The sequence below is a fragment of the Carcharodon carcharias genome, chromosome 2, assembly GCF_017639515.1.
Source record: "Carcharodon carcharias isolate sCarCar2 chromosome 2, sCarCar2.pri, whole genome shotgun sequence".
NCBI lineage: Eukaryota > Metazoa > Chordata > Chondrichthyes > Lamniformes > Lamnidae > Carcharodon > Carcharodon carcharias.
Genome location: NC_054468.1, coordinates 18,571,350 through 18,584,691, shown reverse-complemented (window position 1 = coordinate 18,584,691; position 13,342 = coordinate 18,571,350). Strand labels below are relative to the sequence as shown.

The 13,342-nt window shown below is 43.0% G+C and overlaps 1 protein-coding gene across 1 annotated transcript in view; it reads left to right on the top strand.

Moving 5' to 3' along the window:
* The window catches only part of LOC121270800 (mediator of RNA polymerase II transcription subunit 12-like protein), a 604,195-nt gene that overhangs the window by 137,493 nt on the left and 453,360 nt on the right, over positions 1–13,342 (top strand). The window contains exons 9-10 of the mRNA XM_041176240.1: positions 671–770; positions 11,597–11,733. Of these exons, the coding sequence (XP_041032174.1) occupies positions 671–770; positions 11,597–11,733 (237 nt within the window). The remainder of the gene's footprint in view (positions 1–670; positions 771–11,596; positions 11,734–13,342) is intronic.

Sequence of the window (13,342 nt, the reverse complement as noted above, 5' to 3'; positions counted from 1 at the left end):
CCGCGCCCCCATCCACTTGGATATTCAACATTCCATTAGCGCACAGTCTGTACTTTTGTTCATTCATTAAAATAGTTGAAATAAGGTTTATGGAATTCTGAGCTGTTTCTGCAATTGGCAGCTTGAGGGTTGGGCTGGTGAACAGCAGGCAGCAACTGATCAGCCAGTTATTATTGGGAAGGGCAGCAGGGAGAGTGGCCAGTAGGAGGGGCCTATCTGCATTGGTTGAAGCTCATAGATGTAGTGCTGTAGTCCCTCTCACCTTGGGAGACTCAACTGGGATGTCATAGGTAAACACGCAACTGGATGCCACCTACCTTGGAAATTTATCTTTGAAGATGGAATGTAAGTTAAATGGCCGCAGTAAAATATAGGAGTGACAGGACTTGGTGTAACAGGGAAGTGTTATGGGAAGTATATGTCAGACTGCAGGAAGTCTATCAATGCAAAGTCTTTAATATATTGTAATATATTGCAGGTACACAGAGAGAGAAAAACGAAGACACAGAGAGTAAGAGAGAGATGCACAGAGTGAGAGAGAGATGATTGAGAGAGGCATGCACTGAGCGGGAGAGATGCAGAGAGAGTGATAGAGAGACGTGTGTACAGAAACACATGATTTTTAGCAGACATCATGATCTTGCTAAACCACTTTGTTTTAATGCTTTAGGTCCGAGCCAAAATTTATGAAGTGGAGCAGCAGATCAAGCAGCGAGGACGTGCGGTGGAAGTGCGATGGTCTTTTGACAAATGTCAGGAATCTACTGCAGGTAAACTGCTTTACACAGTGTGAAAGAACAGCAACCTGGAGAGCTGAAGAGGTTGTGTCCATTTTTTCCCCATTCCCTTCCCCTCTTGGATCTAAGATGAGTGATCTGTTTGAAGCGGATGGAATTTACCCTCCATAGGTGCAGCGGTCACCCTAATTAACTTGATTTTCATAGATTCATATGACATAGGAGTGGTCATTCAGCCCATCAAGCCTGTGCTGGCTCTTTTGAAAGACCTATCCAATTCTTTATTCTTGAGATGTGGGCATCACTGGTGAAGCCAGCATTTATTAATCCACCCTGTACAACTGAGGGGCTTGCTAGGCCATTTTGGAGGGCAGGTAAGAGTCAATCACATTGCCTTAAGTCTGGAGTCACATGTAGGCCAGACCAGGTAAGGATGGAAGATTTCCTTCCCTTATAGAATATTAGTGAACAGTTTGTGTTTTTATGATAATCTGGTAGTTTCATGGCTATTATTATCGATACCAATTTTTTTCAGATTTATTGAATCAACTGAATTTAAATCCCCACCTACTGTGGTGGGATTTGAACACATGCCTTCTAACATTAGTCCAGGTTTGTGGATTACTAGTCCAGTAACATAACCTATACCATTGTACCTCTAAGTTAGCCTCATGCTCACAGCCCTTCAATCCTTTCCACTTCAAATTTCCTGGTTTCTGGGTAACAAGCTAGAAGCCTTTAGAAGTATCTGAAAAGATCCTTCTAACCTAATAACGTAAACTGGATCACTGTAACCAGTGATGCTTTTGAATCTTCAATTGCCCTGGTGGTGCTCTAGTTAACGTCCTAACTGATTTTGGGGGTCTTAAGCAGCTGTCAGCAATACCAAAGAGAGGAGGCCTAGATTTGCGAAGACCAACATATCTGGACAAGGACCTATCTTGGTGAACTTTGCTCGATAATCTTTGCAGCCTTCTGATGGACAAGACCTGCTTGTTGGGAGCTGCCACTAATCAGAGCGATGTAGAGCAGGCTATCGAGGCATAAATAATGGACTGCTTGTTAATTAGTGTATGAAAAGGTGTATGTTTTATGTAAAAAAAATGACTGAGAAATGAGCTGTCGCTCACCCCTTCCCCCAACCCCACAAAAGGGAGGAGAGCAAGTATGGAGAATATCTTTGGTTGCATGTTTATCAGTGTGTGAACAGGAGCTACACTTGAGTTTCAGCCAACAAGACCCTATTTACACTGCTTGGGTAAACGATGAATTTTGCAGCGCTGGAAACAGTTCTGCTTCCACATGTGCACAGAGCTCCTCCACCGCCAGTAGCTGTTAAAACCCTTAGACGATGCAGGATCATTTGTCTGCATTGTTTAAATGCTTAATTGCAGACCTGTTTAAAATATATCCAGGAAGCCAAAAGGATCCACTGGGCATGGCTTGAGTCAATACTGGATTCACAGTCTGAACCCCTCTCTTAAGAACTCTTTTTTCTCTCTGCTTTATAAGGGAATCAGGTGTGCTCTAACTTCACATCTCTATTTCCACTTTTAGTTGGTGTAAAGTGATTTGCTTTGCTTTTTGCATTGAACTGGTGTTGAAATGTAAAAGCACACATGAAATCCTCAAATCAATTTGCTACTGGACATTAAAAACCGATTTTTGAATAACGTTACAGCTGGTTCCTGGATGAGGTCCCCCAGTTTGTTAACTTCCCAAACGGGACCCCAATTTGGTTACGCTCCTGGGTGAGGAGGAATGAGCTGGCCCCACTTCTTTATTCAACCCCCTTGGTTGACCGCAACAAGATTAATTTTAAAAGGCATCCATTCCGGCGCACCCCCCTCCCTTCCCCCCACAAACCCCAACCCCGGGGTGGTTATCTTTTCCTAGTCCAACTATATTTATGTTTTAGAAGGAGCCAATTTAACCAGGCTTCCTTGAGTCGAAGAAAGCGTAAGCTTATTAGTTACTAACCTGAGAAAAATAATAAAAATGCAATGTTCTCACACACACACACTCTCACACACACACACACACACAGCAAGTGGGTCACCCTTGTTCTTCTGCTTGCTGTCACACACACATGTACACCAGCTGTTTCACTGATTTTTTTTCCCTGTGTATTCTGGTAGGGAGAAACTATGACTTGCACTCGGAGTCCGTGTGCTTTTCACCTCTCCGTTTACATATTCTGAGATATAAATTGAAAGGAAATGGATTTAGGATGTCTGCTGAGACATGCAAATCAGTCTTTTGCCTTCGCAACCACAGGAGATTAAAACTCAGTCTTTTGCATCTTTCCTATCTCCCTTTCAAGTGTCTCTGCTTGAAGAAGGCCATGACACCATTTCAGGTGTGACATTTCATGTCTTCTCAGGTCACGTCAGTCAGTACAGTCCACATAGGAATTTTTCAGAAAGTGGTATCTTTACATTATCATCCATCTTTTGCTCAGTGTCTTTGTTTATATATTTTTTTAAAAAACACAGGCCTTCTTTAAAATGTTTAAATTGCCCGTAGGTAATTGGTACTGCTAACCCACTGTTGTTGCAGTATCTTTAGTGATTATTTATCTCCCCTATTCTGCTTCTGAACGCTAACACTGTTATTTGAACAGGTATACTGTGTTAACTGCAATAGGATTTAAGCAGATTGCTTGCATTCTCTCTTGTGGGCAAGTTTGTTACAATACTTATGCTTCTCAACCACCAGAGGACGCTTCACAGAATGACAATGAAGCCAGGAATCAAACCACGAGAGCAAACTGATGGTTTATGAATAGTTTTATTGAAATAGTGAGTGCAGCATCTATCAGGGGAACTGGTTCCAAACCGGTACTGAACCTGATAGTTTGAGGAGCCCAGACGCAGCCACAAACACCAGTATTTAAGCTCTCGCACTGTCCGGCTCCTGATGAAGTTCATAGGAATTTTGTTTTGAAAAACAAAAATATAGGTTCATTTAAAAAAAAAAAATTGCCATTAGAGATTGTTGGTGTGAGGATAAAATGGAAAACTCTTAAGTGCAGATCTGTCAACGTTTGAAAACAGCAGCAACGATTGATATAAATTGTGCAGGAGAAACAACAGGTTGTGATATTGGATGAGACCCTTCATTAGTTCTGAAGAAGGGTCCCATCTGACACGTAAACCTACTTCTGCCATTCTTAGCTGCTGATGGGGCCTGAAACACATCTTGGGTTGTTATTGTAGTGCAGACACTGAGCTCCTCTCTTGCATTCTCAATGTTGTATAGCACAGAAGCTGTATAAGTGAATTGATAATGCAATTATTGCCCTCTGGTGGTCATGCATCATGCCTCAAACAATGAATGTCCACAGGTTACTTACTTTATTATTCAGGAGTGAAAATGCAAGCTTGAAATATGGTAGTAAATATGGTAGTGTTACGGTAATAATACAGTGGAGCTGAGCTCAAACCCCCACCAAGGAGGTTGGAAAACTTGAATTCGATTCAAGAAGAACCAATATCATGGAAATAAAAAGCTGGTAACAATTTCTAAACGTAAGCAACCACAAAGCTGTTGGAATGTCATTCAGAACTTCATTAATAACCTTTAGGAAAGTAAGCCCACCGTCCTTACCCAGTCTGGTTAATATGTGACTCCCGTCACACACCAAGGTGATTGAATCTTAACTCTGAAGGTACGGAGATATTAAATCCCCTTCACTGCACAGGCTGCTGTGGTCCATGAAGAAGGCTTTCTCAGGGAAACGATGTGTGGGCAATAAACACCAATGATGCCCACGTTCCACCAGTGAATAAGATAAAAGTTGAGCCATATCCTTTCTAGCTGCACGTTTGTTTTACCTTTTCGGAAATATCACTGAATAGCGATTAAAATTGGGAGTCCTAGTTAACTTGTTCTTTCTGCCCTCCCTTGCAATCCTAATACTATGCCAGTTGAGACTAGTTTTCTCAGAATATATCTGCAGGAATATATTTGCAATCTTTCAGTTTTTGTGGCATTGGTCCATTCTAAGTATTGCATTTACCAATGAACCAGTGGAGAACAATTAATTTATTTTACTCTGAAGTCCAAAAAGATACAAGGTACAGCTCCTCCCTGTTTTTTAAACAAGTTCCATCTCTTTGCCTGCATCTGGTCTACCCTCTGACTTTAACCTTGCCACTGCTGTTGACTGACAGTGATGAGACTGAAGCACTCCTGGAGCCTGACAGTGATGATTGCAAAGGGAGATGCAGGTTATTGTGTACATAAGAGCTTTGGTGGCCAGTAATTCCCTGCCTGGCCTCCCTTGCACTGTCAATTCCATGAATCCCCTCTCCTCCTAGCACTGCAAGAATCTGGAACCCTTCTCCCCAGTTGTGCCAGACCCCCAGTGTCCTAAGCAATGCCACCTGACCTCAGGGCCCCCTTCCCACAATGCAAGACCCCAGCAATGCTTCTTGTCTTGCCTGTCCCCAATCTTAACTCCTTAACTGCTGACGGACCCAGCTACTGCAATGTTGCTGTAATCTGATACACCCCAGGAGGCACGTAGGCAGGTAAACTCTACACTCCAAACCCTAGAATAACTCTTTGCAGTGCTGCAACACCCCAGGACTCTGATGTCCAGGGTGAATACCTACAACTCTCTCATTTTGTTGCTAAGCCCAGGACCTTCACCAAACTGCTGCCAAACTTTCCCACTACCCCTGTAGTATTTCTTAAATACAAAACAACAGCAAGCTGCAGGTTCACCACATCTCCTCCTTAAATAGCAATTGTCTGGTACATCTTGCTGAACATGTTCCTGTGCTTCAAGAAAGATAAAAGATAATAATTGAGTGTCATAATAAAGTAACAGGACATTTGACGCTTGTAGAATTTGCTTCTCAAACATGTACAAAACTCATCAACCAAAATATAACAAAAGTATAGTTTGGCTTATTTGGGCCTTCTAATCCATCAGGCCCATATGTGGCCAGTCCTTTGAAAGGGCAACCAGACAGTCCTACTCCCCTATTCTTTCCCCACAGCCCTGAAATTGTTTCATTTTCTTGTATTTATTCAATTCCCTTTTGAAAGTTATTGTTGAATCTGCTTCTGCCATCCTTTCAGATCATACCTCACTCCAGTTTAAAAAAAATTCCTCATCTCCCCTCTAGGTCTTTCACTAAATGCCTTAAATCTGTGTCCACTGATTACTGATATTCCTACTAGTGGAAACAGTTTCCTCTTATTCACTCTATCAAAACCTTTCATAATTTTGAACTCCTCTGTTAAGTTTTCCCCCTTAACTTTCTTTGCTTAGACACTTAACCTGTCCACTTGGCTCCTGTCACTTTTTAAAAAAAAAAGTTTTAAACATCAAGTACTAACAACAGAATTGAAATAGCAGCTTGGTGCAATTGCTGAACTTGGCTTTGTGGGCAAGCCAAATTAATATAAGAAGCTGACAGTACTGCTGGAAGACCTCGAGGTTAATCAACATCCCTGCAGATGTGTTAATTCAACCCTTAGACTCCAAAAAGGCTCATCAATTCTTTCCAGTCACTGGCTGGGTCATCAGTACTTGCCATTTAAATGACCATTTTCTTTGTGTGTGTTGCAATAAGCTAAACCAATAGAACTGAAAAATACATAGATCCAGATCCATTGAAATGAATAGGTGTGTGTGTGTCAGATTTGGAGGCGTTTGACACGTACTGCAGAGGGTTGACAGGATATGGTATTTTGTAGTTTATTGGAAAAAATAAACCACTGAGTGACATCAGGTACATGGGTCATGAACTGAAAGGGTAAATGAGCTATGTAACCTCAACTTCATAAAGGCAATATGTAATTGCTTGCAAATGCTCTACCCAGGAAATGAATAGTACTGCTACAGTACAACAGCAAAATATAATGGATGCTGCAAATCGGAACTTACCACAGGGGAGGCGGTGGTGTAGTGCTATTGTCATTGGACTGGTAATCCAGAGACCCAGGATAATGCTCTGGGAAACCGGATTTGAATCCCACCACGGCAGATGCTGGAATTTGAATTCAATAAATATCTGGAATGAAAAGTCTAATGATGACCATTGTCGATTGTTGTAAAAACCCATCCAGTTCACTAATGTCCTTTAGGGAAGGAAACCTGCTGTCCACACCTGGTCTAGCCTGCATGTGACTCCAGACCTGCAGCAATGTGGTTGACTCAAATGACCTCTGAACAAAGGCAATTAGAGATGGGCAATAAATGCTGGCCTAGCCAGCGACGCCCACATCCCACAAACAAATAAAAACAAAAGATGGAATGTTGAGTAGGGCAGACAGCATCTGTGGAGCGAACGAGAGAGAGAGAGAGAGGCAGTTAACATTTCACTGCTGCCAGTCAGATTGCAGGTTCACCACACCTCTTTCTTAAATGACAGTTGTCTGATACATCTTGCTCGCCATGTTCCTCTATTTTAAGAAAGCTGTAATTGAGTGCATAAATATTGGAACAGAACAGCTGACAGTTCCCAAACATGTAAAAAAAAATCATAAGAATATAAGAAATATCACAGAATCAAAATCACAGTGCAGAAGAGGCCCTTCGGCCCATCGAGTCTACACTGACACGTGAGAAACACCTGGCCTACCTACCTAATCCCATTTACCAGCACTTGGCCCATAGCCTTGAATGTTATGACGTGCCAAGTGCTCATCCAGGTACTTTTTAAAGGATGTGAGGCAACCCGCCTCCACCACCTTCCCAGGCAGCACATTCCAGACCGTCACCACCCTCTGGGTAAAATAATTTTTCCTCACATCCCCCCTAAACCTCCTGCCCCTCACCTTGAACTTATGTCCCCTTGTGATTGACTCTTCAACTAAGGGGAACAGCTGCTCCCTATCCACCCTGCCCATGTCCCTCATAATCTTGTACATCTCGATCAGGTCGCCCCTCAGTCTTCTCTGCTCCAATGAAAACAACCCAAGTCTATCCAACCTTTCTTCATAACTTAAATGTTTCATCCCAGGCAACATCCTGGTGAATCTCCTCTGCACCCCCTCCAGTGCAATCACATCCTTCCTATAATGTGGCGACCAGAACTGCACACAGTACTCCAGCTGTGGCCTCACCAAAGTTCTATACAACTCCAACATGACCTCCCTACTTTTGTAATCTGTGCCTCGACTGATGAAGGCAAGTGACCCATATGCCTTTTTCACCACCCCACTAACATGCCCCTCTGCCTTTAGAGATCTATGGACACACACACCAAGGTCCCTTTGTTCCTCAGAACTTCCTAGTGTCGTGCCGTTCATTGAATACTTCCTTGTCAAATTACTCCTTCCAAAATGTATCACCTTGCACTTTTCAGGGTTAAATTCCATCTGCCACTTATCTGCCCATTTGACCATCCCGTCTATATCTTCCTGTAGCCCTCACTGTTAAGCACCCGGCCAATCTTTGTGTCATCTGCCAACTTACTAATCCCACCCCCCCACATAGTCATCTATGTCGTTTATATAAATGACAAATAATAGGGGACCCAGCACAGATCCCTGTGGTACGCCACTGGACACTGGCTTCCAGTCACTAAAGCATCCTTCTGTCATCACCCTCTGCCTCCTACAACTAAGCCAATTTTGAATCCACTTTATCAAATTACTCTGTATCCCATATGCCTTTGCCTTCTTTATAAGTCTCCTATTTGGGACCTTGTCAAAGGCTTTGCTGAAATCCATATAAACTACATCAACTACACTACCCTCACCTAAACATCTGGCCACCTCCTCAAAAAATTCAATCAAATTTGTTAGGCATGACCTCCTTCTGACAAAGCCATGCTGACTATCCCTGATCAAACCTTGCTTGTCCAAGTGGAGATAGATTCTCTCCTTCAGAATTTTCTCCAATAGTTTCCCTACTACTGACGGGAGACTCACTGGCCTGTAGTTCCCTGGCTTATCTCTACAACCCTTCTTAAATAGTGGAACCAAATTATCTGTTCTCCAGTCCTCTGGCACCTACCCTGTGGCCAGAGAGGAATTAAAAATTTGGGTCAGAGCCCCTGCGATCTCCTCCCTTGCCTCCCTCAGCAGTCTGGGACACAGATCATCCGGACCTGGAAATAGGAGCAGGAGTAGGCCATTCAGCCCCTCGAGCCTGCTCCACCATTCCACAAGGTCATGGCTGATCAGATTGTGACCTTACCTCCAGTTTCCTGCCTGCTCCACATAATCCTTGACTCCCCCATCAACAGAAATCAAACTCCGCCTCGAATATATATTTGATGACCCTCCATTGCTCTCTGTGGAAGAGAATTACAAAGACTAATGACCTGAGAGAAGAAATTCTTCCTCTCCCTCATCTTAAAAGGGAGATCCCTTATCTTTAAACTGTGAGCTAGATTTCCCCACAAGAGGGAGCATTCTCTCAGCATCGCTCCTGTCAAACCCCCTCAGAATCTTTTATGTTTCAATAAGATCACCTCTCATTCTTCTAAATTACAATGAGTATAGGCCCAACCTGCCCAACCTTTCCTCAGAAGACAACCCTTTCATCCCATGAATCAAGATAGTGAACCTTCTTTGAACTGCTTCCAATGCAAATATAACCTTTAAGTAAGGAGACCAAAACTGTACACTGTACTCCAGGTGCAGTCTCACCGATGCCCTGTACAGTTGTAGCAAGACTTCTCTACTTATACATTCCATCCCCCTTGTAATAAAGGTCAACATTTCCATTTGCCTTCCTAATTACTTGCTGAACCTGCAGGCTAGCTTTTTGTGACTCGTGCACAAGGATGCCCAGATCCCTCTGTACGGCAGCATTCTGTGGTCTCTCTCAATTTGAATCACCCGCTTGTCTATTCTTTCTGCCAAAGTGGACTGCACATTATACTCCATGTGCCAATTTTTTTGCCCACCCACTTAATCTATCTATATCTCTTTGCATACTCTGTATCCTCCTCAAAACTTGCTTCCCTACCTATTTTTAAAACATCAGCAAATTTGGCTACAATACTGTTGGTCCCTTCTTCCAAGTCATTAATAAAGATTGTTAATAATTGAGGCTCCAGCACCGATTCCTATGGCACTCTACTTGTCACAGTTTGCCAAGCTGATAATTACCCATTTATCCCAATGCTCTGTTTCCTGTTAGTTATCCAATCCTATATCCATGCTGATATCACCCCAACACCATGAGCTCTTATCTTCTGTAGTAACCTTTTATGTGGCAGCTGATCAAATACCTTTTGGAAATCCAAATGCACCACATCTACTGGTTCCCCTTTATCCAGCCTGCTTGTTACACCCTCAAAGACCTCTTTAAAAAAAATTTGTCAAGCACTATTTCCCTACATAAAATACACAAAAATCACACGCAATATTATTATTCGGGAGCTATAATCCATTGGGAGTTGCATGCTGCCTGGCTCTTTGTTAAAGCACTTCCCTGCCCTTTCCCCACCACCCTGCATGTTTCCTTTGCATGTGTAAATCCAACCCCCTTTTTTGAAAGTTAGCATTGAAGTGGCTTTCGTCACCCTTTCAGGCAGTGAATTCTAAATCATGATGACTCGCTCCGTTTTTTATACGTTCAAAAATTCCTCATTTGCCAGTTGTCTTAACCTTTCATGCGGTGGGGAGGGGGGTACAGATTTATTGATCAGGAACGTTAACTATTGAGCATGTTTGTATTCTTATCGTGGCTGGCAATATAATGCAAAGTGAACCATGAGAATCAGGGCAACATTACATTCCCGACTCTGAAGAAGAGTCATACGGACTCAAAACGTTAACTCTGTTTCTCTCTCCACAGATGCTGCCAGACCTGCTGAGTTTTTCCAGCATTTTCTGTTTTTACGTTAGATCCCCGACTACTGATTAGTGAAAATTTTGGATGTGCATCTTCTGCCCAGGGCCTGACTGGGGCGCCAGGGCCAAGTATTATGACACACAGTGAATTGCTCATCCTAAAATGATTTAACCTGGTGATGTATGAACTATGAAAAATAAGCCCTAAAATTTTGGACTTTGGGGGAGCGCTTCTGCTGTGTAGGTTGGATGAGAGTCAGAATTTTGAATGAGGCCTGGTTTTCACTGGATCTCTTTTCCTTATTTTCACTCCAGAGAAATTCTGGTGACAGTGGTTGTGTGTGGGCAGGTTTTGTGTATGCTGCCTCCCCAATGCTCATGTTAAAGAAGAGAAAAGGTTGTTTGGGGGAGGGGGGGGGGGACATCATTTTCCCCTCTGCTTCCTTGTCCCAACCATCCTCCCCCCCCACCCATTCCCCAGCGGAGAGTACACCTACATGAGATACATACAAACGTACAAGTTAGGAGCAGGAGTAGGCCTCTCGAGGTAGAAGTACATTGCATGTCAGTATTACACGCTACCAGAGCAGGGTTGAGAATGCTGGGTTCCTGAAGCCAATTGCAACAAGGATTGTTTTTTGTTGGAAAAAGCAGGCTTTGGTCTGTTTAACCATGCCACCCATCCACCCACTCAACCCCAACTCGAGAGGTAGATGTCCAGGGAGGTGTGTAAATGTTGAGGGGTGTATACCTGCTTCATAACTAATGACCCTATCAACGGAATTAAGGTGTTGGGCAGATTAGTGGGAAGAGAGCCCCCCCACCTTTGCATTTACAGCTTTTATTCTCTGCAGGGTTTAGAATCATTGTGTCCTTCAACAAATATACTGAGCCTTGTTGGGTTGTGTCAGGTAAAATAGTAAAAGCAAAATTATGAAAATAATGGTATCTATTCTAAGAACCACATGGATTAAGAATGCACATGGATTTTTTTTGCAAGAAGTGTATGCTGTAAATATTGTCGTTGTATACATTTCTTGCTGAGATATCATCTAATGTATATTTTTCCCTTCTTGTTGCCTTTGCTAAAGGCTTCACAATCAGTAAGGTCCTGCACACGTTGGAAGTACTGGATCGTCACTGCTTTGACAGATCTGATTCCAGCAACTCCCTAGATAGCCTATACCACAAAATCTTTGGGTCAAGCCAGAGCAAGGACAGCCAAGAGGTGAGTCATAGTAGTGTCATATACATTGTATCCATTACAAAGCAATTATGCCATGGCCCATTTTATGTAAGAGTATATGTGGTGTTTAAGGACATGGCTGATTTAATTAATGCCGTTTGATGCTGATAAAGCCTAGGTAAAAGGTTTTTGGGGAGAAACTGAGAAATGGGAATATCTACCCATTGGAAGATGTCAAATGCTGTAGACCAACAGATGGCTCTTGTGACATAAATACCCCATTCCCTGAAAGCGCGAGTACTGATAGATGACTTTTTGATTATTTTTGAGAACAAGGTTAAAGAAGTGTGCTGAAGTTCCATAAGGTAATACAAACAGTCGTCTGGTAGTACAGGACCTGAATATTCCTGAAAAGAGAAACATGTTGCTGAAGCTTTTTGTTTTGCAATCATCAGTACAAATGCAAGAATGCCAAATTTCAAACGATGATAACAATTTATATCACAGGAAAAAAGGGGCACAGATTGGTTGGCAAGATGACTCTGGTTGAGGCTGTGTCATGGAGAAAGCATATAGGCTCCTGGGTAATTCAAAAAAGGTGCAAGGCTTGAGCATATTCCTTTTGCTTGCAGAGAACAGGTCCCTGCATATGAGTGCATGTCGCAAGTGTAAATGAGTCATGTTATGAACTCGACTGGTTATCTTAACTTGGTTGTTAGTGTAGTTATTAGCACACTCAGGCTTGTTCAGCAAGTATTGCCGAATCACAAAATCACATCTAACAATAAATGTTTTGTTTTGGGTTTTGCAAGTGTGGGCTGGTTGAGTATGGTCTGTACTCTGCCTATTGTGAACAGCCAAAGGAACATATATTTTTTTATTCATTCAAGGGATGTGGGCTTCGCTGGCTAGGTCAGCACTTTTATTGCCCGTCCTTAATTGCCCATGAGTAGGTGGTGGTGAGCTGTCTTCTTGAACTGCTGCAGTCCACGTGATGTAGGTACACCCATAGTGCTGTTAGGGAGGGAGTTCCAGGATTTTGACCCAGCGACAGTGAAGGAACGGCGATATATTTCCAAGTCAGGATGGTGAGTGACTTGGAGGGGAACTTGCAGGTGGTGATGTTCCCATGTCTCTGCTGCCTTTGTCCTTCTAGGTGGTAGCCGTTAAGAGTTTGGAAGGTGCTCCCTAAGGAGTTTTGGTGATTTCCTGCAGTGCATCTTGTAGATGGTACACACTGCTGCTGCATTGGTGGTGGAGGGAGTGAATGTTTGTGGATGGGGCGCCAATCAGGCGGGCTGCTTTGTCCTGGATGGAGTCTAGCCTCTTGAGTGTTGTTGGAGCTGCACTCATCCAGGCAAGTGGAGAGTATCCCATCACATTCCTGACATGTGTCTTGTAGATGGTGGACAGGCTTTGGGGAGTCAGGAGGTGAGTTACTCACCACAGGATTCCTAGCCTCTAACCTGCTCTTGTAGCCACAATAGTTATATGGCCAGTCCAGTTCAGTTTCTGGTCAATGGTAACCTCCAGGATGTTGATAGTGGGGGATTCAGCGATGATAATGTCATTGAATGTCAAGGGGCGATGGTTAGATTCTTTCTTGTTGGAGAATATCATTGCCTGGCACTTAATCAGCATGAATGTTACT